The following is a 24,109-nucleotide window of genomic DNA, read 5'->3' as shown; positions in this document are numbered from 1 at the left end:
GTAGATAAAATTTAGAAATTGACTCAAAAAAATGTGTGTTGGTACAATTTGATTAAACGTTTGTATAAAAAAATAGAAAATTACACCGTGAGCACATAGAAATTAATTTTTATAGTTTATTTAAAAATATACTTTTTAACAGCATATGATTTTTTTTTTTAATGTGCATTTGAAATTATTACTGAAATATGAATAGTTCCAATCCTATTATTTTGGATATGCAACCCGAACAGAATCAACACCGGCAAATTATTAGATGTTCCATTCATTTCAGAGCAGCAATGGTGGAACTAATACTGGCCATGTGATATGTTGTTACTCCCTTATATGTACAATTCAGCAATGATATGGTATAAGGTCCAAAAAATTAATGATCATTTCGTTAGAAAATTGACAAGTATTTGAAGGATAGAGTACATCCACAAGGTTTAGTATTCTCAAATCATATTAATAAGTTATATTTTACTAATAAAAGCTATCTCCCTGTCTCCATATATTCATGAATCAAATCTTATCTTATCTTATATAGTATATAACGAAATTTCATTAAACAAAAATTGATGTGGACGGTGGACCTCCAGATTGTAATGTAAAGACGGGGTAGGACACCCTAGTCCTTAGATAACTGCTAAATATGTCTCCTAAAGATTTCATGGCCATGTCTCACCACTTTATTCAGAGAAACATAAACATAGCTAAATTTTTTTGTCATTTCTCACTTTCCTATGGCAATGACCGGTGATGTCAAATAGAGATAAGAGGAGGTAGGACCTTCTGAACTCTTCATGGTGCATCGTGGATAATTCATTCACTCTAGAGCTTTCTGAACCCACTCTTGTACTTATTTATTACACATACCATCTCAACGAAAAGTTGAAATATTTACATGTACTAAAAATATATTTAACCCTATAATAAATATGTTTTGTGAGTATTAGATAGATGTAACCAATATTTTATAATTATAGCTTTGTTCTCCTATTTTCACTAGTTCACATAACTAGTCTCTTATTCTACGTACGGTCTATCAATTTTGGTACCTCTCTCATATTTTTAGACTAAACTATAATGTTGAGACATGTTTTAAACGATCTATCATATACGATTTAATGATGTGGAATGATCAACACACGTAAAATCACAATAAAACCCCTTTAAAATTTCAATTTAAACTTCAAAAATTATTTATATTTATAGTTTAATTAATGAAGTTTAAAGTAAAAAATCAATTTAGATCATTCTATATCATCTTATTATTTGTCATATGATTTAAAACATGTTAAAACTCCATTTTTAGGTTTAGAAATTTGAAGGAGAGACAAAAGTTCATGGATTTTTAAAATGGGAAGATTATTTCCGTAAACAAGTAAAAAAAAAGGTACCAAAATTATATAAGCAAATTTTTTACCAAACAATTTTTATTTTTTAATAAGTCACTTTGCATAGCCTTGAACAGTTTTATGGATAAAGTGATATCGATGGTTGGTATTTTTTTTTTTAAATCTTGCGAGTTCAAATTTCATTCGGTGTGAAATATTTAAGAGGGATGAAGATACTTCGAGAGTAACTTAGAGTAGGGCTACTCCTGTCAATAATTGATAAATTTTGAATTTGAATAATCCAATCATCAAATTGTCAATTTTTAAGAGTTTAAAATTATTAATTATGTATGTGTTTTTATTAATTATTTAAATTGATTACTTTTTTCTTTTTTACAGTTCCATCCCAATTTAAAATGCGTCAGGAAGGGAAATAATATCTTAAAGCCAATGCAGAGTCGTTCAAAGTTGTCATCAGAGACAATGGTTGTATGTTTTTATCTGCACGAACAATATCATAATTTGACCATGACATGTTGTCGGCATTTGTTGAGAGGTGGCATGACAACACATACAACTTCCATCTTTCGATAATGAAGTTGAACGGCGTGTCATGTCTGCTGCATATGATCATCGAGAGTCATCTCTTGTACCACAAGGAGAAACTGATTAGAGAGGCAAATGATGAGCTGATGCTTGGGCTTATATGTGTTGATGCACAAAACTTGACGAGGAAGTGGATGCCATGAATAGGGCTCATGCACGGTTAGCGACTTAGTTTCTGAGCAGCAAAGCTGGGTGAGCATGAGAGTTATGTGGTGGAGATGGTGTTGAATCGACAGTACACTTTCTGAGTATACATGTTGTACTTGGTGGTATGACTCTCTTCACCAACAGGAGCCCCCCCATCCCACCCCCTCCACCACACACACACACACACCCCGCACATGTTAGGTTCACGACTGTGCATGGAGCATGGCTTCCTTGTCACACTTGTACATAGAGCTTAATGTTGTATGGATTCATAAGACGAGACAATTGGCTAGCTACCTTACACGGCTTAAGGTATAACAAACAAATTATTATTTACGCAATTGTTAAACATGTTATATTATGTGTTGTTTACAGCTTAGTTTATGTTGATGCAGACATGGATATATAGGAATTGGCTATGTCTTCTACGCTACACTGATCACTGCCAAACACGCACACACAAGAACATCAACTTATATTCATGTTGCATCAAATATGGACCTTGCATAGTTAAATATCGGCTAGAGTTTGGATTTTTCTAGACCACTCTAAGGCATCTATCTTAGTTTGCTTCACACAACGATTACCGTCTAGTAGGTATCTGAGGCATGTGTCAAATTTCTGAATCATGTGATCCCTAGATCTGCGAGAAATCTTCCTAGGCCACCTGAGTAGGTGGTGTTTGCATAGTAGACATGAGCCCACATTAGGCCACATCAGGTTGTTAGCCACTGGGTAAGTTGAGCAGGGGAGTCCATTATGGCAGAGTTTTGAGCGAATCATTACTGAGGCTCGAGGAGGGAAAGCGTTTCGTCGGAGGAGGAGGAGGTGCTAAGGGGATTGCTATCTAGTAGTGTTTATTGCTTTGTATGTTTTGGATATTTTGTGCGACTTTGTATGCTTTCGGTGTGTATGACTCTGTTTGATTTGGGCATGACCACTGAACATTCAGTTACAGATATTTTGCACAATTTGGATACAATGTATAATGTTATCATGTGTTATGTTTTGATTTAATTTTGATGTTTCAATGTGTTGATTACACACTTCCTAATATGAAGCTTCTACTTTAATTCTTAATAAATGTTTTTAGGACACTTGTTAATATTTCCCTTATTATATATAAGAAGCCTAGATCTTAAGAGTTTAATGTTTTTTTGGCATCTTAAGTGGCATGTGAATACTAAAAATAAAGAGGGGATTAGTGTCTGAACATGTTAGGGCCACTGCAGCATGGTAGGATTTAGAGACACGGGGTTGACGGAGTGATATGGCAGCCATATAAGCAAAAACTAACAATGTTGCACACGTAATGGAAAGGATCAACTTCAATTTGATGTAAAATAACATTTAAAACATTTGTGAGAAACCTAAAATCATAAGGGATCAATTATCTAAACCATAAAAAAAATGATTTAATAATGTAGTGCAAATAATTAGAGCAATTTAATGGATACACATATGTACGAATTCAACTCACGTTGATCTCTAGGTGGTGACAATCACTTAATAAACAAAATAGTAGTAGCCTATCATTTGCATATAGGTCTTCCATTCTCAACTAATTCTACCAACTATGAGAGGAATTCAAATTTTCTCATCTTGACCATTCAACTTCAACTACTTGGACTGATGATGACTTCAAAATACAAACCAAAATCAACAACTGAATTGATATACAAATTTCTAGTCAGCCAAACAAGTCTCTTCAATAGATTCACCATAAGAATATGGCAATGGCATCCGCCATAAAATCTTGTGAGAAATTAATTCAATTCAAAGCCCATTGTTCTCTTTCTCAAGTGTTCTTTTTGGACGAATTGTCTCCCAATGGAAGGATAGTATTTAATGACCCTTTTGCTTTTGCATGGCCCGTGGTATTTTCAAAGGGATTTTTGTGTCAATATAATTAATCTCTGACTTTGGGGGAAGTGAAGCATTTTCAATTTTAGGAGGATGCATTTTCTGTGGTATATTATCCACATAAACATTTGCTTCACTGTTGTTATTCTTCTCTTTCTTGGGGGCATCTGAATTACCTGGCTGCGATGAAGATGGCGGCGGTTCTGTAACAAGAACTATTGAGGATTCCCGCCATTTCTTTCTCTGGTTACCCTTCATGGCATTTGATTTAGCCTGGAAAAGAATAAATAGGAAATGGTCGTTATCACAGCAGCAACATGAAACACTCACACAGAAACGAACATTAGATACAACAAATGCCACGTAGAAACCGATAATGCTTGATAAAAAATGAAAGTGATTTGAATCACATGAATCAATGATGCCATATCAGTGAGAGATACCAACCAACATGTGTCAAACATCTTCGATCTAAAGTGTCGGTGTTAGCAAAGTGAAGAATTTCCATTTTAATTTCAATCAATAGCAATTTGAATCACATGCATTTCACTAGAATGCAATGAATGACAAAAAATTAAAGATTCGGTGATGTATAAATACTAGACATTGAAAGTGAAAAAGAGGGACAAACCAGTGTATTTCCAATGTCAGAGAGAGCTTTTCTTGGCCCATGATCAGTGTTAGCTTCAGCAGGCCCAACCAATGCACCCTGAAGCAACTCAGCACCTTGAGTTGCTAGAAGGCGGTTTTTATCTGCTTCGTCGCTACCGGGATCATTTACAGCCCCTCCTTCTCTGTTTGCACACTTTGTTTCCCGGCAACCGCATGAACTTCCACAATCAATACCCATAGCTCTGCAAGCGCATTTCAATGTTTTGCAAAAAGAGTATTTGCTACACGAGCAGCAAACATCTGATGCAGTTTTTACAGATGATCCATCTGGTGTTTCTGTTGAAATAAATTTGGCATCATCTGAACTTGTATTTGAATGATTTTTTCCAAGTTTGAATGTTCGTCGCCTTTAGATTTTCTTTTCCTGCCGTGCAATTTTGCAGACTTTACCCATTCATCATCAGTTGCATCACCACTATACTCATCTGATTCAGCATCTGATATTTCCATATCCTCGAATAAAATGGTAGATCGCCGATTTTCCTATTTGATAACCAATGAATCAATAAAAGCCACAAAATAAAAACGTAAATAATGGAATAGAATATTTCTTGACAAGACCTACCAGCTTGCGTAAGTCATAAGGATGTCCTCCAACATAATATCCTGAATCTCGCATGAATTCTGACCTCTGCAAAATTAAAAAGTTGTAAAAATAGTATAGACAGTGAGACATTAACGGCGTATGAAAATTTGTAAATTAAATTTGGAAAGGAGATAAGTTTATCTCAGAACATCAGTAAAGTCAAGGTTGCATTGCAAAATTTATTTCGAATATTAAAAAGAGGACAAAATATGGCATCTCAAAGTCAAATATACTAACCATCAACTTCAATTGATGATCAAGTCCATCCCTCTGCCTTTTCAACTGTTCAAGTGAACGTATTAGACTAACTATTTTTTGCTTTAGATCAAATATTTCCATGTCCTTATCTCTGCAGAAAAAAAAAAATTCTCACATAGAACACCTGAAATAAAAAATAAAAAAGCAGAAAGAAATTCCAGTTAATTCGCTAAAGATAACTTATGAACTACTTAAAAGTTGATAGGTGTTACTTTTTAACAGAATATAACAAATTTAACAACTTTTTAAACGATATTGGTTAAACTTTAATCCACTACGGAAAACAGACTTGAAGATTAGCTCTACCTAGAGGAAGACGCTAGATTGAACAAAAAGTTCATCAAATTCTTGGCATCAGCGAGGGGCTGGACTTGGTTCCAACGTCCCTTGCCACTGAAAACCCGTTCCCGCTCTTCTGCCTCTGATAATTGAGATGCCATAGGCACTATATATGTAAAACCAAATAAATAAAGTGATTAAAACAATATAATTCAAACACAAAAGTAGTAATGTTATCAAGCATCTTGGCAACATAAGAATTTTAAAGGCTTAAATATGGTATTGGTCCCTGCAAAATAGGCCAGTTTTGGTTTTAGTCCCTGCAAAATTTTTTTATAGGTTTTGGTCCCTGCAAAAATAGGTCAGTTTTGGTTTTAGTCCCTGCAAAATATTTTTATAGTTTTTGGTCCCTGCAAAAATAGGCCAATTTTGGTTTTAGTCCCTGCAAAAAATTTTTTTATAGTTTTTGATCCCTGCAAAAATTCAGGAAAAATGAAAAATTAATAAAAAAATTGAAAAAAATATTAAAAAATTCTGGAAAAATGAAAAATTAATAAAAAAATTAAAAAATTCTGGAAAAATGAAAAATTAATAAAAAAATTGAAAAAAATATTTAAAAATTCTGGAAAAATAAAAAATTAATAAAAAATCGAAAAAAATATAAAAAAAATCTGGAAAATTGAAAAATTAATAAAAATGAAAAAAAATACGGAAAAAAATTAAAAATTCTGGAAAAATTAATAAAAATAAAAAACGATTAAAAAAATAATATAATCTAATAAAATGAAAAATAATGCTAAATTCTGAAAAAAAAAATAAAAAAGATTAAAAATTCTGAAAAAATAAAATTTTGAAATTTTCTAAAAAAAATAAAATTCTGGGAAAATTAATTTTTAACAAAAATTCTGGAAAAATTCTAAATAAAATTTTAATGAAAAATAAAAATTCTGAAAAAATTCTGGATAATATCTAAAAAATTTCGAAAAAAATTAAAAAGACTAATCATTTTTAAACAAATGAAGTTTTTCAAATTTTCATTAGTATTTTTCGAAATTTTGATTAGTATATATTCGAAATTTCCCTTATTCTCGATTTATAAATACACAAAAGTTCCCGGTTTATAAATACACAAAAATTCCTAGAAAAAATACTAATGAAAATTTCGAAATTTCGAAAAATACACAAAAAACCTAAGCTCGGTTTATAAATACACATATTTTTTTCCCTTATTCTCGGTTTATAAATACACAAAATTCCCAAAAAATTTTTTGGAAATAAATACACTGAAAAAACTTAAGCTCGACATATATACTAATGAAATTTTCCAGAATTTTTATTAAAACTTCGAAATTAAAATTTCGAAAATTTCATTTTTCCAAAATTTTAATTTTTTTCAAAAAATTTCGAAATTTTATTTTTTCAGAATTTTTTAATCTTTTTTATTTTTTTCAGAATTTATCATTATTTTTCATTTTATTAGATTATTTTATTTTTTAATCATTTTTATTTTTATTAATTTTTCCAGAATTTTCAAATTTTTTCTTTATTTTTTTTATTTTTATTAATTTTTCAATTTTCCAAAATTTTTTAATAATTTTTTTCAATTTTTTATTAATTTTTCATTTTTCCGGAATTTTTTAATATTTTTTTAATTTTTCAATTTTCCAGAATTTTTTAATATTTTTTTCAATTTTTTTATTAATTTTTCATTTTTCCAGAATTTTTTAATATTTTTTTCAATTTTTTATTAATTTTTCATTTTTCCAGAATTTTTTAATATTTTTTTTAATTTTTTTATTACATAATTGGGGTCAGGGACTATTTCCAAAAACAAAAATTTTGCAGGGACTAAAACCAAAACTGGCCTATTTTTGCAGGGACCAAAAACTATAAAAAAAATTTGCAGGGACTAAAACCAAAACTGGCCTATTTTGCAGGGACCAATACCAATTTTAAATCATGCTAAACTTTTCACATAGCACACAGAAAATTACCAAAGACAAGTAATAATACAAGAATAGTATGCAAGCAATAACACATTTAACAAAAAGACACACAAGCATGATAGAAACTTGACTGACACGGGACCCACGTGGTCTTATTGGACATAACTGCTCTGATATCACCAATGCGACACCCTAAACTCTAAAATATATATTATTACCATTTACTCAAAAAATTGAGTTGTAGAAGTGGCAAGCATATTTTCAAGGGAGAAAATCTTTGAACTTCTTGCAGCCGGAGACATTGATGGTTGATACAACACTGCTATATTATAAGGGTTAGTGTTTTAGTTACAGATGGAGAAATTTATTCAAAAAATTGAGTTGTAGAAGTGGCAAGCATATTTTCAAGGGAGAAAATCTTTGAACTTCTTGCAGCTGGAGACATTGATGGTTGATACAACACTGCTATATTATAAGGGTTAGTGTTTTAGTTACAGATGGAGAAAAAGGAATAATATGTTAGACTATTCATTATTATTAAATAAATATTATATTTTATAATAGCAGTTATGGGAATTATTGTGTAAGTTATTATGTAACAAGTAGTTATTAAGTTAGTTATGTATTGTGTGTGAATAAAAGGGAAACCACAGGCTGTTGTGGATTATTCTTAAAAGTAGAAAGTGGTTATTTGGAAGGAAGAGACCAAGCTCTCAAATTCTTGGAAGGGAGAGAACCAAGACTCTCGAATTTCTTGGGAAATCTATTGTATTATTAATATTTATTTGTATTTTAATACCAGTTTCTTTCTATCATAATACAGCAGGCATAATATTTACAATAAAACTTTTTATATCTATGTGAATGTTATGACAAAAGAAAAATTTATAACCTTAATTATTTATATTAATACCAGACCTCTAATCTGAATTAAATAAGAAAACAATGTGTGATATGTAAGTACATAAGATAACATACTCTTAGGAGAAACTGATCACAAGACAAAATATAAGATACACTTAACATACAAGATAGCAAGATATTTTAAGATTTTCTATTCTATTATATACATTAGCAATCAGTCAAACAGATAGTATTGTTGTACAATAATTTATGGATTCTATAACTGCATGGTTTTTATCACCTTGTATTGTTTAGCTTCGTCATCTCTGCTTCTTCTTTTAACCCGACACTCTCCTTGGCCATTTCAACCCTCCTGAAAAGAATAGTAAAAATTAAATGATCGAGTATGAGTATATCATCAGCCCTCCATAGCCATTTTAACCTGGTACTCAGTTTTCTGTTTTCGTTACAAAAATTCAAAATCAACCACAGAATTCTTGCATTTGCTGGTAAACTTCAATCACGGGAACAAATTTTTTTTTCAAAAAATCACACCAGTGGATATTATTAAAACATCTAAACCAAACATAGTGAGTAAATCAGATAATGGATTCTAAACTTTTAAGTTCGGATCAGTAATAGAGAACAATATAGCATAGCAAATAAATCCAAATAATGAATTATAAAAATTGACTTTATTAAGTACCTCTCAGAGGTCCTGGTTCGTTTCAATTTAAAAGGTGAAATTGACATAAAGTTGTCATAAATTATTCTTGCACATATCAAAAGATCCTGATTTCAGAAGTCAGCCTTTACCAAATTATTCAACAATATACTTTGAAAATTTAATCAAGGAGTCTGCCTATTCAGGTATCTAAAAGTCTCAGATGAAGAATCTAAAAAATAAATAAATAACACATACACTTCCATTTGGCGTTGATACTCCAAAATGGAAAGTACTTTCGGAGTATCAACGCCAAATTTTACGAGAGGAAGCCTTTCGAGATTCCAAGAGTTAAAAAAACACAAAAAGAATGAAAGTATGTAAAGCTAACAGACTTCGTCAATAAAATTGTTCTTTGGCAAATAATAGCAGATAGCATTAATGTGAATTTCCAATTCTATTCAAGATAAGATTAGTTATGAAAGAAAAACTCATTTACAAACATAAGTCATCATGACTAATTTTACTTCTTTTAAGTGGTATAGCAGCAAGTTAGAGTCAAATAACAATGCATGCATAATACTTGTTAAGAGACACATAATTCAAAAAATCCATCTCAATATATAATTGTAGGAAAGAACACACACCATATAAGATATGTTTGATGAGAAAATATTTCTTGTATATGGAATATGTGGAATATATAGGCTTGAAATTTGAAATTCACCATCATATGTCAAAGACATGTCATTTAACATGTTAATATAAATTTTAATATCAATTTTAAATTGATGGTGGTTGGAGAAATTAAATTTTTATATAATATATTCTGTTAGAAATGATATCATTTACCATTTTAAGAGTTGGAAAGTGTTTACAGTACTTATCATATTGCTTGTCAAAAATGTGTGACAAAAACTCCTTGATGTTTCATTATTTGGTGCTTGATATGAATTCAACATGAAGACCTCAAGAGATAAATGAATTTGTAAGTGATAAGATTAAAGTGATCAATTCCTAAAAAAAAGAATGAAGTGATCAAGTAACCTTCCTTAATGAGTGACCACACATGTCATGATGGTAACAGCATCCAGTTTCTTTTCCTCAGTTTTAAGAGAACATTTGCATCCTTCTCATCGATTTCTCTATTAACCTTAGGGCCTTCATGGCAAGGGGTGCTTATATATTCAAGCAATATCTAAATCAAGGGTTTTACAAAATTCAACAACCAACAACAATTACACATAAACAGCTTTACAGAGTTGTAAACTCAGAGCTTACCTCAACAAAAAAGAGAAGAAGATCCAACGGAGGATTGAAACATGCAACTGCAATAACAGCAAAAACTATGTAAATAACCCAATTGCTAAAGAGATAAGTCAGAAGCATTGATCATAAGAAAAGTGCATAGGAGTGAAAAGAAGAATTGTTCCCTCTTTTGAAATTAAATTTAGAGTCTACAGTTACATCCGCTTAGTCAGCAAAAAAAAAAAAATTAATAGCAAAAGTTGGATAAAAGCTATTGTGTTGTTGTGATGAAGGCATTCCGTCTTTTCTATAGGTCTATCTAGAGTACAAATATGAAAACAAATGAGTCCTACTAATATTGCAGAACAGACTGCGACTTTCAATTTACTAACAATGTTTATTCCTTTCTTCATATATGTAGAATACTTCCATGCTAGATACCACAACAAAAACAAAACATCTATTAAGAGAGAAAAAATCTTTAAAGCATGAAATTTTCTTTCGAATACGTTCACACCTCCATCACAAAAACATAATAGCTTGGTTAGGATTAGCCGTTGCATTATCTGAATTGGCAGAGTCTGCTTGTTTTTTCTTCGAAATTTGTATCCAATTTCACCATTTTTTGGTAGTGTAAATATTTTTTTTTTGGTAGTGATCCAATTTCACCATTTAATGACACATTCACCGTCCGTGTAAGATAAACATAGGAAGGAAATATTAAATACTAAAAACATAGTCGAGTTAAAAATTTAATGACACATTCAAAGCAAGTTGTGGAAGGAAATAAGGCATACCCCAATACAGAATCAAGTTAAAAATTTCATATGGAGACTCGCAAAACATTCTACCAACAAGATGCAATTTAGTGAAGAAAGGTGTTCAGCTGGACCCTACTTGTCCTCTTTGTAACTCCAGTGCAGAGAATTCTACCCATCTTTTTATGCAATGTGATATCGCAAAACTGGTATGATTTTCCTCCCCTCTTTGTTTTCATGCCCCTTCTGACTTGGACGTGAATGACTGGCTTTTACACTGGCTGTCGTGTTAAAGTCACTTTGCAACTCAGGTGTTCTGCACTATGATGTCGAAAATATGGTCTGCAAGGAACCCATGCCATTTTAAGCATCAACAACCTCTGCCCCATGTGATAGCAGCAGACGCAGTGGATTTTGTTTTAGAATTCAACAAAGCAAGCCCATGCAAGAAGGTTCTTCGTCAACAAAGTCTGTCTATGGGAAGTGAGCCTACGCATAAAGGTTTCAACATTATTCAAGTTGATGCAGAGTGCTATGCAAATGAAAACCCATTTCAACCTTCAAACTTTAACAAATCTCATAAAAACCCATTTCTCTCTAAACCATGAAAAACAATATCAAAGACCCAGTTCACAACAATCTTTACTCTTCAATAACTTTCTCAAAGCTAATAACTTTGTTATTCCTCCTAATCACTATTTCCTACCTTTTCTATTCCCTTGGTGATAGCTAGCCAACATAGCATTGTGGGGTTGAAAGAAAAAAAAATGCTATAATTACCTGGTTTCAATGCATAAAGTTCAGTTTTTTAGCTCATTTGGCTTACCATAGCTTAGTTGTAGGTTAATACTAGATAATAAAAGAATTAAATGAGGGTTTGGGGGCTTGAAATGCAACCTCGTATTAGCTAATTACTCTATTATCCCCTTTGGAAAATTTAGAATGCCGACACATGATCAAAAGCTCGTATATAATCTAAAAAGCAGCAACACAATAATTTGAACTTCCCACAATAATCAAAGTCTTGTAAATATTGCCACAATGTAAGACAATAATTCAAAAGTGATAAACCAAAACATCCATATTTGTAAAAACAATAAATAAAAAATGAATATGATTCAAAAAATGGTAAAACAGGTGTGCTATTAAAATAAACCATATCATGTTCTAATCACTTGAATTGAATGGATACAGAGGTGAAACTAATATGGAGAGAGTAATACTTTAAGCCTAAATTGGTGATTTGTTCAAAAAGCTAATTAGTTTGTTAGTTATCATTTGATTTCCTGTTAGCTTTCAGCTAGCTCGATTCAAAAAGTAGCCCCCGCCCCCCAATAGTTCTCTTTAGGGAGGGCGGTGGATTCAATACATACGAAGGATCCATTTCAAAAAAAAAAAAACCCTAATTTATGCATTTAAGCAAATTGATTATGAAATTGCTATAGTAAAATTTTGGATGTTAAGAACAATTTGGATGAAATTGCTATTGAATTAATTAAATGATGATTTTTGTAAAAATTACAACCCATTTGAAGAGTTAATTAGCGGAAGACAAACAAAAAGGGGAGATAAGAAGATTGTTACCGGCTGGAGATGATGAAACCGTTGTTGACAGCGATGGAAGAAATGGAGACAAAGAAGAAAGGAAAGCTAAAATGAAATAGTTGAGAGGAGAGAGCGCATGTTAGCTTAGGAAGTTAGAATTTCTTTTATTTATTTATTTATTTTTTTTTGAAGGGAGATTAGTACTTGGTGGCCGAAGAAGCAATTCTATTAGCTACTATTACTCTAGTATGGAAGAATGACAATAGAGATTTACTTATATATATATATAATAGAAGCGCGTGGCTACACTCTAGTAAGGGATTCAATTCACCACCAAAATTTAATTTTATTTACTTTTATTATATATATATATATATATATATATATATATATATATATATATATATATATAAAAATAAAATAGAAGCGCGTGGCTACACTCTAGTAAAGGATTCAAAAGGATTCTTCAATTCACCGCGAAAAAATTAAAGATTCCATTCAACTATTATACCTTGCGAGCTTCCTTATTCTTATGTTAGTCATGATCCGAAAAAGCAATTCTATTAGCTACTGTTACTCTATTTCCCTCTATTGCCCTTGGTAAATGACGGATTCCTGGCCAAAAAAGCAATTCTATTAGCTACTGTTAAATTAAAGATTCCATTCAACTATTATACCTTGTAAGCTTTCATTCTTATGTTAGTCATGATACTGCTAATGTAAAGTTCCAGTGCTCAAGTAAGTTTCATTCTTTTCCTTCGCATGTCATCTGTTGCCTCTAAATGCCATCATCTTTATTTCGATCATTTTCTTTGGCTTAGTTGTTAGCATGTTTCAAATATTGCTAAAAATCTCCTTCACACTCTAGATTTTGAGAAATGTTTTTTTTTTTTTTTCCTTCATCTTTTGAGTATTGATTTCTATACAAATCTATATTGCAGGTAGAACTCATAAAGTTGAGACCTCTCTGTGTTGCATTATACTCAAGGATGTTCTGATTTCTTGAATTTCATTCAACTTCATTTGGTATTCTTCTCAACTTCACCTTTGTTACCATTTTTTTATGGCGCCATAGCCACGCGCTTAACTCTTTACGAAATTTGTACTTCTTTAATAGATTTGTTCTTAACCTTTGTTGTATGTAAAGACCGGTGTGTTTATGATCGAACATCTAAGAACCGCCTGATTTTAGATTTTAATTAACATGCAAAGTTATATTTCGAATTCGGAATCTAAATTGTCTGATAAATAAGTTGTTGTTTGCATGCCATCACCGACCTGTGTCTGTCTGCAAAAAAATTGATCCCCATGACTCTTTGAAACGTATACTTTAGTAGTTTTGTTCTTAACCTTTGTTGTAAGGCTTCAGTAAAGTTGGAATAGGCTGCTAAACATGTCTGTGTTTACTTATTACCTCTTCCATTCAATCCCTTGGATATCGTTGTATATTAAATCAGCAGTGTTCGCCATTTTGGCAGCGCCTATTATGCAAAGCTTGTGCAGGGTGTTCTGTATAATAAGATAAGCTTTTTATAAAAAAAAGAAATCAGGAGTGTTCATGGGAGTTTGGAAACATGACTAAAACTCTGGTTTTTCTCTTTTAATTGTGTCCGTCTTTCTCTTACTATCACATTTATCAAAAAAAATCTCCTTATATGGAAGGGTAAATAAAGATACACATATAGAAGTATAGAATCACACCCTGTTTTTTAGTCGTTAAATTCAATATTTCATCTATCATGCATTATTTTTGCTTTTCACATTTCAATTTTTGTGTTTTGAAGGAAATGAAAATGCTGGTATTGATATTGATGCTCCTGACATTCACTCTCTCTTTGACTGCGGCCAGAAGAGATCCTCCACCACCTCTGTTTTATGACTCTGTCATTGACAAGACTTGGCCACTTACACCCCTTGCTTTCACTCATTCTGTGGCTGTTACCAGAAGTGATCTTCCCTCGCCTCTGTTTCCTGATGGTGTCACCAACAGCACTCCTCTGCCTCCGCCTCCGTCTCTACTCCCATTACAACCACCTCCTTCGCATCCATCAAACATTGAGGTCAATATTCACTTCAATTTGACACTAAAAATTGCTTTCCCCCTTGGAATTGTAATCCTTTCCATCATAGGATGGATATCATACAAGTTTTGCAACACCAAACCTACAATGCAAGTTGAGGCTGAAATTGAAATCTAGCCTATTTCATAATTTGCATGGGTTGAATACGTATGTGTGTGAGTTTAAACTAAGAGCTCTTTAGCTAATAAAGAATATCATGTTGGTGTGTTTTTCTCCTGTAATTGAGAATATTATAATTGTATGAGCTGGATACTAAAGTGAAGATTATTTTTATGTTTAAGAGGTTATGGTAATGACATTTAAGAACTTAAGATAAAGTGTTTTGTTAAGATAAAGTGTTTTGTTAAGATAAAGAGTTCCTTGGTGTTTTGTGAAGATTAAAAAAATGACGAAGATGAGGGAGATTGCAAGTTTAGAGGGAAGAGTTATTAGACCAAAAAATCATGAGTGACTTTTCTTTTTGAATAAGAATTTGCATGTGTGTGGATGGGTTTTTTGGGGGGAAAGAGTATATTTGTTTGGCTGAGGAAAAATTGGGAGAGATCAAATTTGGCTCGTATGGTTTTTTGTTGTTTATAATGATTAGTTTACATTTATTTAGCTAATTAATAGTTTATATTAGGATTCATTCAAAAAAATAGTTTATATTAGGATTTGGAGATTTAAAAACTTGGGAAATTTTTTTGGTGGTGAAAAAAAAAAAACTTAGCAATAATATAATCTTCACAAGAACAAGATGCATGCATTAGTAAATTGACTTCAATTTACTTTACATAAAAAAAAAAAAAAAAAAAAACAGTATTCTTTGTTGAGTCTGTTGTGATTTAATGACAATGTTCAGGTGTACTGACAATATGACATACATAATTAACGATAACAATGAACATTTGGTTCAAAGAAAAAACAGCAACAATGAACATCCGAAAACAATATGATTTTATATTTTCATTGATGCTTGTGTTACCAATGTAGTTATAATGACATATATTTTTTCTAGAGAGTTTTTTTTTTTTTTTTTGAGAGGATTCTAGAGAGTTGTTTGTTCTTTTGTTCTCCCTCTTTTTTTTGTTTGCTTGTTTGTAACAAAAAAATAAATAAAAGACTGATGTCCAAGTTATAATATACGTCCTCTCAAAAAAAATAAAAGTTATAATATACTTGCCTCAAATCTTCAAACAGTTGAACATTTTGTGTGTTGTCTAACAACAATATAAAAACAAATTTAAGGCAAAATAAGACTGTAATAGTTTTAAAAATTATTACATAGTAAAGAAACCCAAGATTTGCTTAAGCTTCCAATTGGTCTGTCATTCACAAACTTCCTTTGCATGTGGCAAAACATGGGAGAATTGTAAGAAATTGAGAGGTTGGTGAGAGGAGGGAGTATGGCCGATGGTTTTTTAAGAGGAAAAGGGAAAGATATTACAGTTAAAACTCTATAAATTAATAATGTCAGGACCAGAGAAATTTATTAATTTAGAGAGTTATTAATTTATCGATAAATTAATAATTATTAATTTAAAGAGTTTTTAAATAAATATATTGTACATACCAAACAAAAAGGCAAATTAGTCTACGCCTCTTAGAATTACGTTGCAGCGAACCTTGGGACTCAACGTAAATTAGTAACTACTGTGTTCATATGCATTGGAAATCAATAATGACTTTTGAAGTACGGTAAATGTAAACAAGGGGAACAAATGTGTTCAATGTATTCTTAATATATTTTTTTTCAGTTTCTATGAATTATTAATTTATGATTTTCTTGGGACCGAAAATTATAAAGGGATCTCCCGAAAAACTATTATCTTATTATTTTATCGAGTTTTTCAATTTTTTACATTGGCCCAAGTCGGGACCGGACAAATTTATTATTTTAGAGAGTTTATTAATTTACCGAGTATTAATTCAAAGAGTTTCTACTGTATGATATTTTAGAAAAGAGAAGGAAACTAGAATTATGTAGAAGTTGTGGTGGAATAATTTTTATAAAATGAATTTTGGTTGGCAAATATCCATTTTGTCCTTGCTTAAATAATCTCAGAGACAATTTAAAAGATAACTGACACAAATAAATGTCAAATAACAGTGTTGTTAAGAGGAATATTACACTCTATTATCCCCTTTGGAGGAGGACCAATTAGAAAATTTAGAATGCCGGCACATGATCAAAAGCTCGTATATAATCTAAAATGCAGCAACACAATAATTTGAACTTCCCACAATAATCAAAGTCTTCTAAATATTGCCACAATGTAAGACAATAATTCAAAAGTAATAAACCACAACATCAATATTTGTAAAAACAATAAATAAAAAATGAACATGATTCAAAAAATGGTAAAACAGGTGTGCTATTAAAATAAGGAAAATGCTATTTATCTAGAAAAATAGCATCAAGAATTTTTCAAGATACATGTGGCAAGTTTTAATTGCATAATTTATTTGTCCACTTCTTATTTTTCAGCCACACCTCCTTGAATTGTGGCAAATAGTGCATTGTGATTGGTTGCTTTTTATTCTTGAAGAATTCTTGATATTTTTTTCTAGAGATATAACATTGCTCTTAAAATAAACCATATCATGTTGTAATCACTTGAATTGAATGGATACAGAGGTGAAACTAATATGGAGAGTAATATTTAAGCCTAAATTGGTGATTTGTTCAAAAAGCTAATTAATTTGTTACTTATCATTAGCTTTCCTGTTAGCTTTCAGCTAGCTCGATTCAAAAAGTATCCCCCGCCCCCCAATAGTTCTCTTTAGGGAGGGCGGTTAATTAATTTTTTGGTAGTGTAAATATTTTGTTGGAGAGAGTGCATGTTAGCTTAGGAAGTTAGAATTTCTTTTATTTATTTATTTTTTTGAAAGCGATGGAAGAAATGGAGACAAAGAAGAAAGGAAAGCTAAAATAAAATAGTTGAGAGGAGAGAGTGCATGTTAGCTTAGGAAGTTAGAATTTCTTTTATTTATTTATTTTTTGGAAGGGAGATTAGTACTTGGTGGCCGAAGAAGCAATTCTATTAGCTACTATTACTCTAGTGTGGAAGAATCACAATAGAGATTTACTTATATATATATATATATATATATATATATATATATATATATATATATATTGTTGCGGATTCGATGTGAAAACCACACCAATAAAAATTTGATGTGTGGAGCAAATTAATACCAAGCAATCAATTGAAGCGGATGACAAAAATAAATCAAACAAAAATAAAACAGCAACAGAGGAGAGAGAGAGAGAGAGAGAGAGAGAGAGAGAGAGAGAGAGAGAGAGAGAGAGAGAGAGAGAACACAAGAATCTGTTTACCCAGTTCGGTCTAATGATGACCTACTCTGGGGGAGAGAGCAGCTCTCCATTCCACTATAATGATATGAGTTTCTTTACAAAGAGATGTCAGAGGGTTACAAGAATCAGTCTTCAAACCTAATTCTACCCAAAGTCCCAGCCTCTTCCCGTGACCAAGAGACTCAATCCTAATAGTGTTTTGTTCAAGGTGAATCGAAAACAAACCCAACCCTAGTGTTGTTGCCAAGAGAATTCTCTATAAACCCTAGTTTTTTTGTCGGCTTATAAACCCTGTTTTCTACTCTGTGTTTCATCTGATACAAGGTTTATATTTATAGTAAAAGTAACCCCCTTAAAATATGGAACAAATCTCCACTGAAAAATATGTTTTCTTTATTTCCTTCAGCGTACCATCGTGCCACGTTACGATTCCATCGTGGCACGATTTTTCCAGTGCTTGCCTCAGGATCTGAAACCACCAATCGTGGCACGTTGCTCTCCATCGTGGCACGTTGCTTCTGAATTCTGGACCTGATTTTAAGTTAACTCTTACAATTCTCCACCTTGACTTCAAATCAGTGATGATGCCAATTTTAACCATCAATCACCTTGCTGCTCTCTCCAACCTTCATCTATTCTTCAATGAAGTTAATCAAGTCCAAGCAATGCTTGAATCTTGATCTTGGTAATGATTTGGTGAACATGTCAGCTGGATTTTCTTCCGATGCCACTTTCTCCACCATGATCTCCTTTGTCTCAATCATGTCTCTAACAAAGTGCAAACGAATGTTAATGTGTTTTGTTCTTTCATGATAGACCTGATGATTTGCCAAATGAATGGCACTTTGGCTATCACAATGTATCTTCACACACCCTTGACTAATCCCCATTTCTCCAATCATACCTTTCAACCATATGGCTTCCTTGACCCCTTCAACAAGGGCTATGTACTCTGCTTGAGTTGTTGAAAGAGCTACAACTGATTGTTGATTTGACTTCCAAGTTACTGTTGTACCGAACAATGTAAACACAAATCCAGACAAAGATTTTCTAGTGTCTACATTACCTGCATAGTCCGCATCCACATATCCTTCCAAAGCATCCCTTCCTGGTTGTGACCTTGTATACTTCAGACCACCTTTCAAAGTCCCATTCAAATATCTCAAAACCCACTTCAAAGCTTGCCAGTGCACTTGACCCGGATTTGCCATAAACCGACTTATCACACTTATTGCATAGGATAAGTTTGGTCTACTACAAACCATACCATACATGATGCTTCCAACCCCACTTGCATAGGGAGTACCCTCCATCTTGCTTTTCTCTTCATCGGATTGAGGACACTGCTTTATTGACAACTTTGTGTGATGGCCAAGAGGAGTGCCAACGACTTTAGAATCTTTCATTCTGAACCGCTCCACCACTTTCCTCAAGTAACCTTGCTGAGATAAGAACAACTCACCTTTGTTTCGGTCCCTTATGATATCCATACCAAGTATCCTCTTTGCATTACCAAGATCCTTCATCTCAAATTCATCATTCAATCTTTTCTTGAGCTTCTGAATCTCTTGCATGTCAGAACTTGCCATAAGAATATCATCTACATAAAGGAGAAGGTAGAGAATGACTTTCTCATTTCTTCTCATCATGTAAACACAACTATCATAGTTGCTTCTCACAAAACCAGCCTTTACTAGGAACTCATCAAACCGACGATACCACTGCCTTGGACTTTGCTTCAACCCATACAAAGATTTCTTCAACAAACACACTTTTGTATTATCTTCCACGAAACCTTCTGGTTGTTGCATATAGATAGTTTCTTCCAACTCTCCATGTAGAAATGCGGTCTTCACATCCATTTGTTCTAACTCAAGATCATACATGTTAACAATCGCCATAAGTATCCTTATAGAACAATGTTTTACCACCGGTGAAAAGATTTCATTGTAATCAATCCCTTCCACCTGAGTAAAACCCTTTGCTACAAGTCTTGCCTTATACCTTGGTGCCTCGACCCCTGGTATACCTTCTTTCTTCTTAAACACCCACTTGCTTCCCACTACCCTTTGATTCTTAGGTAATGAAACAAGTTTCCAAGTCTGGTTCTTTTCCAATGAAAGTATTTCCTCATTCATTGCCTTCAGCCAGTCCTTGTTTTCATTGCTTTCTAATGCTTCCCTGAAGTTCTTTGGTTCCGAGTCTTGCAATTCTTCAGCTGCATTCAAAGCATAACATAAGAGGTCAGCATAACCGTATCTATCAGGTGGATTAATTTTTCTCCTTTCCCTATCTCTTGCTAGCTGATAGTCAGGATCAATTGTTTCTTGCCCTTCACTCTCATCAGGTATTGGAGTCTCATCCCCGTCTTCCCTTTCATCAGTGGTAGGCTCCACCTCAAACTGAGTTTTCTCTATTCCCGTTTCTGAGCTTGTATCCAGGTCTTTGCACTTCATCCCCATGCGGGACTCATCAAAAGTAACATCCCTGCTTATAATAAATTTTGATCCTCCAGGTTCCATCTTCCACAGTTTGTAACCTTTCACACCTTCAGGATAACCCATGAAAATACACTTCACAGCTCTAGCATCAAGTTTGTCTTGTCTCACATGAGCAAATGCTAAAGCTCCAAAAACTTTCAAATTAGAGTAGTCTGCCGGTCTCCCACTCCAAACCTCCATAGGTGTCTTGAGATCTATCCCTGTTGATGGACATCTGTTAATCAAATATGCTGCAGTACTAACAGCTTCTCCCCATAAACTCTTGGACAATCCAGCTCCCAACAGCATACACCTCACACGCTCCAACAAGGTCCTGTTCATTCTTTCAGCAAGACCATTCTGTTGAGGTGTGTATGCTACTGTTCTATGCCTCTTTATACCTCTTTTCCTGCAAAACTCATTAAACTGCTCTGAAACAAACTTCAGGCCATTGTCAGTTCTCAACACCTTCAGTTTAGTTCCAATCTGATTTTCTACAAGTGTATGCCATTCTTTAAATTTTTCAAAGGCGTCACTTTTATTCTTCAGAATGTAAACCCATACCCTTCTAGAATAATCATCAATAATAGACATGAAATATGAACCTCCCCCATGAGTTTTAACTGATGCTGGACCCCAAAGATCCGAATGAACATACTCAAAAGGCCTACTAGATTTATGCACACCCACCCCAAACTTCACCTTGTGTTGTTTGCCTAAAGTGCAATTATCACAGAAATCTAGTTTGTTCAATTTTTCATTCCCTAGCAAACCTTGTTTAGCTAGTTCAACTAAACCCCTCTCACTGACATGACCTAACCTCAAATGCCACAGTTTAGTTATGTCCAGAGTGTCTACACTAGCAACCGATGCATGACCTATAACAGTGGAACCATCTAAAATATATAAACCACGTATTTTAGACCCTTTAGCTATAACTAATGCACCATGAGAAATTCTCATCATACCACGTTCAATTCTAGTACAATATCCTAGACCATAAAACATGCTTATAGATATTAAATTTCTCTTAAGTTCAGGAATATACCTCACATCCTTCAAAAGGAAATCACGGTCATCAAACATTTTGAGACGGATAGTACCCATACCTTGAATTTTGCAAGCCTTATTGTTACCAAGGCGAACAACTCCACCTTCTTTCAGCTCCAAAGTTTCAAAGTACTCCTTTCTCGGACAGATGTGATAAGAGCATTCAGAGTCCAAGACCCAGCACCTTTCAGGTTCCCAACTTGTCACAGTTAGTGCTCCAGCACTCTCATAACCTTCCTCTTCACTTGCAATCTGAACGGATGGATTACCACTTCCATTGCCCTTTCTCTTCTGACAATCCTTCTTGAAGTGACCATAGTTGTGACAAAGAAAACATTTGTACTTTGTTTTATTATCACCACCCTTTGACCTAGACTTTGACCTGGAATTCTTGCATTTCCCCTTTCCTCTGTTTTCACTTCTCCCCCTTGAGACATTCAAGCCTTCTCCACTATCATCAACCTTCAACTCTTTGAACTTGGTTAACTCTTTGGTTCTCAAAGCTGCTTGAACTTCCTCCAAAGTGATAGTGCCTTCTTTGCCATAAAGCATTGTATCCTTGAAATTCTCAAAGGACTTAGGTAAAGCACACAGTAGGTGTAAGGCTTTATCCTCGTCATCCAGATTTACATCTATGTTCGCCAAATCATCAATAATCTTATTGAATTCCGTCAGTTGCTCCATTATAGGTTTTGACTCCACCATTCGGTAAAAGTAGAGTTGTTGTTTCAGACATTGTCTATGTGCCAAGGACTTGGTCATGTACAATGAATCAAGTTTATTCCACATAGACACAGCAGTAGTCTCCCTTGATGCCTCTCTCAACACCTTATCACCAAGACACAGAATGATAGCACTGACTGCTTTATCATTCATCTCCGTCTTCTCTACAGGTGTCAGATGCGCAGGCATCTGTGTTTCTCCCTTCAGTGCTTCAACACACTTTTGTTGAACTAGAATTGCCCTCATCTTTACCTTCCACAACCCGAAGTCGTTACTACCGGTAAACTTTTCAATATCCCACTTTGAACCCATGATACCTGGTTATTGATTTGACATTTGCCCCACGGTGGGCGCCAATTGTTGCGGATTCGATGTGAAAACCACACCAATAAAAACTTGATGTGTGGAGCAAATTAATACCAAGCAATCAATTGAAGCGGATGACAAAAATAAATCAAACAAAAATAAAACAACAACAGAGGAGAGAGAGAGAGAGAGAGAAAGAGAGAGAGAGAGAGAGAGAGAGAGAGAGAGAGAGAGAACACAAGAATCTGTTTACCTAGTTCGGTCTAATGATGACCTACTCTGGGGGAGAGAACAGCTCTCCGTTCCACTATAATGATATGAGTTTCTTTACAAAGAGATGTCAGAGGGTTACAAGAATCAGTCTTCAAACCTAATTCTACCCAAAGTCCCAGCCTCTTCCCGTGACCAAGAGACTCAATCCTAATAGTGTTTTGTTCAAGGTGAATCGAAAACAAACCCAACCCTAGTGTTGTTGCCAAGAGAATTCTCTATAAACCCTAGTTTTTTTGTCGGCTTCTAAACCCTGTTTTCTACTCTGTGTTTCATCTGATACAAGGTTTATATTTATAGTAAAAGTAACCCCTTAAAATATGGAACAAATCTCCACTGAAAAATACGTTTTCTTTATTTCCTTCAGCGTACCATGGTGCCACGTTACGATTCTATCGTGGCACGATTTTTCCAGTGCTTGCCTCAGGATCTGAAACCACCAATCGTGGCACGTTGCTCTCCATCGTGGCACGTTGCTTCTGAATTCTGAACCTGATTTTAAGTTAACTCTTATATATATATATATATATATATATATATATATATATATATATATATATATATATGGGTTATGATAGAAGACACCTTTTATGAAGGTGTCTTTTAACAAGTTACTCTATGAGTATTTGCGAAAAGACACCAACTTACTTTTAGGAAGGTGTCTTTTATCAAAGTTATAACTAAAAAGTGAAAATCACACCTTAAGGTGTGACTAGATAAAAGACACCACCAAAGGGTGGCTTGTAACATAACCTTATATATATATATATATATATATATATATATATATATATATATATATATATATATATAGGGTTATGTTACAAGACACCTTCATAAAAAGTAGTGTGGTGTCTTTTATCAAGTCACACCTCAAGGTGTGATTTTCACTTTTTTAGTTATAACTTTGATAAAAGACACCTTCATAAAAAGTAGTTGGTGTCTTTTAACAAATGCTCATAGAGTAACTTGATAAAAGACACCTTCACAAAAGGTGTCTTCTATCATAACCCTATATATATATATATATATATATGGATTCAGATTGGCTGCAGTCAAAAAAGCCTGCAGTCACTGCATTCAGACAAATCTGATCTGTTCAATCTAATATACGGTTAAGATCTACCACTTCTCTGTTTTTCACCATAAGATAAAACCACAGGA

At 33.2% G+C, this 24,109-nt stretch overlaps 1 protein-coding gene and 1 long non-coding RNA gene across 9 annotated transcripts; one reads left to right on the top strand and one right to left on the bottom strand.

The window, feature by feature from the left end:
- Window positions 1-1,779: 1,779 nt before the first annotated feature.
- On the top strand, window positions 1,780-3,177 carry LOC146922854 (uncharacterized). The gene is made up of 2 exons (XR_015010875.1): window positions 1,780-2,384; window positions 2,468-3,177. It is a non-coding gene; the product is annotated as an uncharacterized LOC146922854 (long non-coding RNA).
- Window positions 3,178-3,467: 290 nt separating this feature from the next.
- On the bottom strand, window positions 3,468-12,880 carry LOC146922853 (kinesin-like protein KIN-4C). Of its 8 annotated transcripts, none has more exons than XM_085715654.1 (10): window positions 12,774-12,880; window positions 11,229-11,678; window positions 10,465-10,511; window positions 10,231-10,381; window positions 8,821-8,892; window positions 5,758-5,896; window positions 5,431-5,575; window positions 5,173-5,238; window positions 4,567-5,090; window positions 3,468-4,208 (listed from the first exon to the last, which is right to left on the bottom strand). In XM_085715654.1, exons 9-10 carry the CDS (start codon window positions 4,783-4,785, stop codon window positions 3,918-3,920), a joined length of 510 nt encoding a protein of 169 aa, XP_085571780.1. In that variant the 5' UTR covers window positions 4,786-5,090; window positions 5,173-5,238; window positions 5,431-5,575; window positions 5,758-5,896; window positions 8,821-8,892; window positions 10,231-10,381; window positions 10,465-10,511; window positions 11,229-11,678; window positions 12,774-12,880; the 3' UTR covers window positions 3,468-3,917. The 8 variants fall into 8 exon arrangements, with proteins under 8 accessions (XP_085571780.1, XP_085571775.1, XP_085571782.1 ...); XM_085715649.1 differs by having other exon boundaries at window positions 5,431-5,542; XM_085715656.1 differs by lacking the exon at window positions 10,231-10,381 and adding an exon at window positions 7,895-8,138.
- Window positions 12,881-24,109: the final 11,229 nt, after the last annotated feature.

This window comes from Medicago sativa, chromosome 5, assembly GCF_051527215.1.
Source record: "Medicago sativa cultivar Bolivia chromosome 5, Bolivia_mono, whole genome shotgun sequence".
Taxonomy (NCBI): domain Eukaryota; kingdom Viridiplantae; phylum Streptophyta; class Magnoliopsida; order Fabales; family Fabaceae; genus Medicago; species Medicago sativa.
Note: the sequence above shows the minus strand (reverse complement) of the source record. Positions and strands in the feature narration are given on the sequence as shown.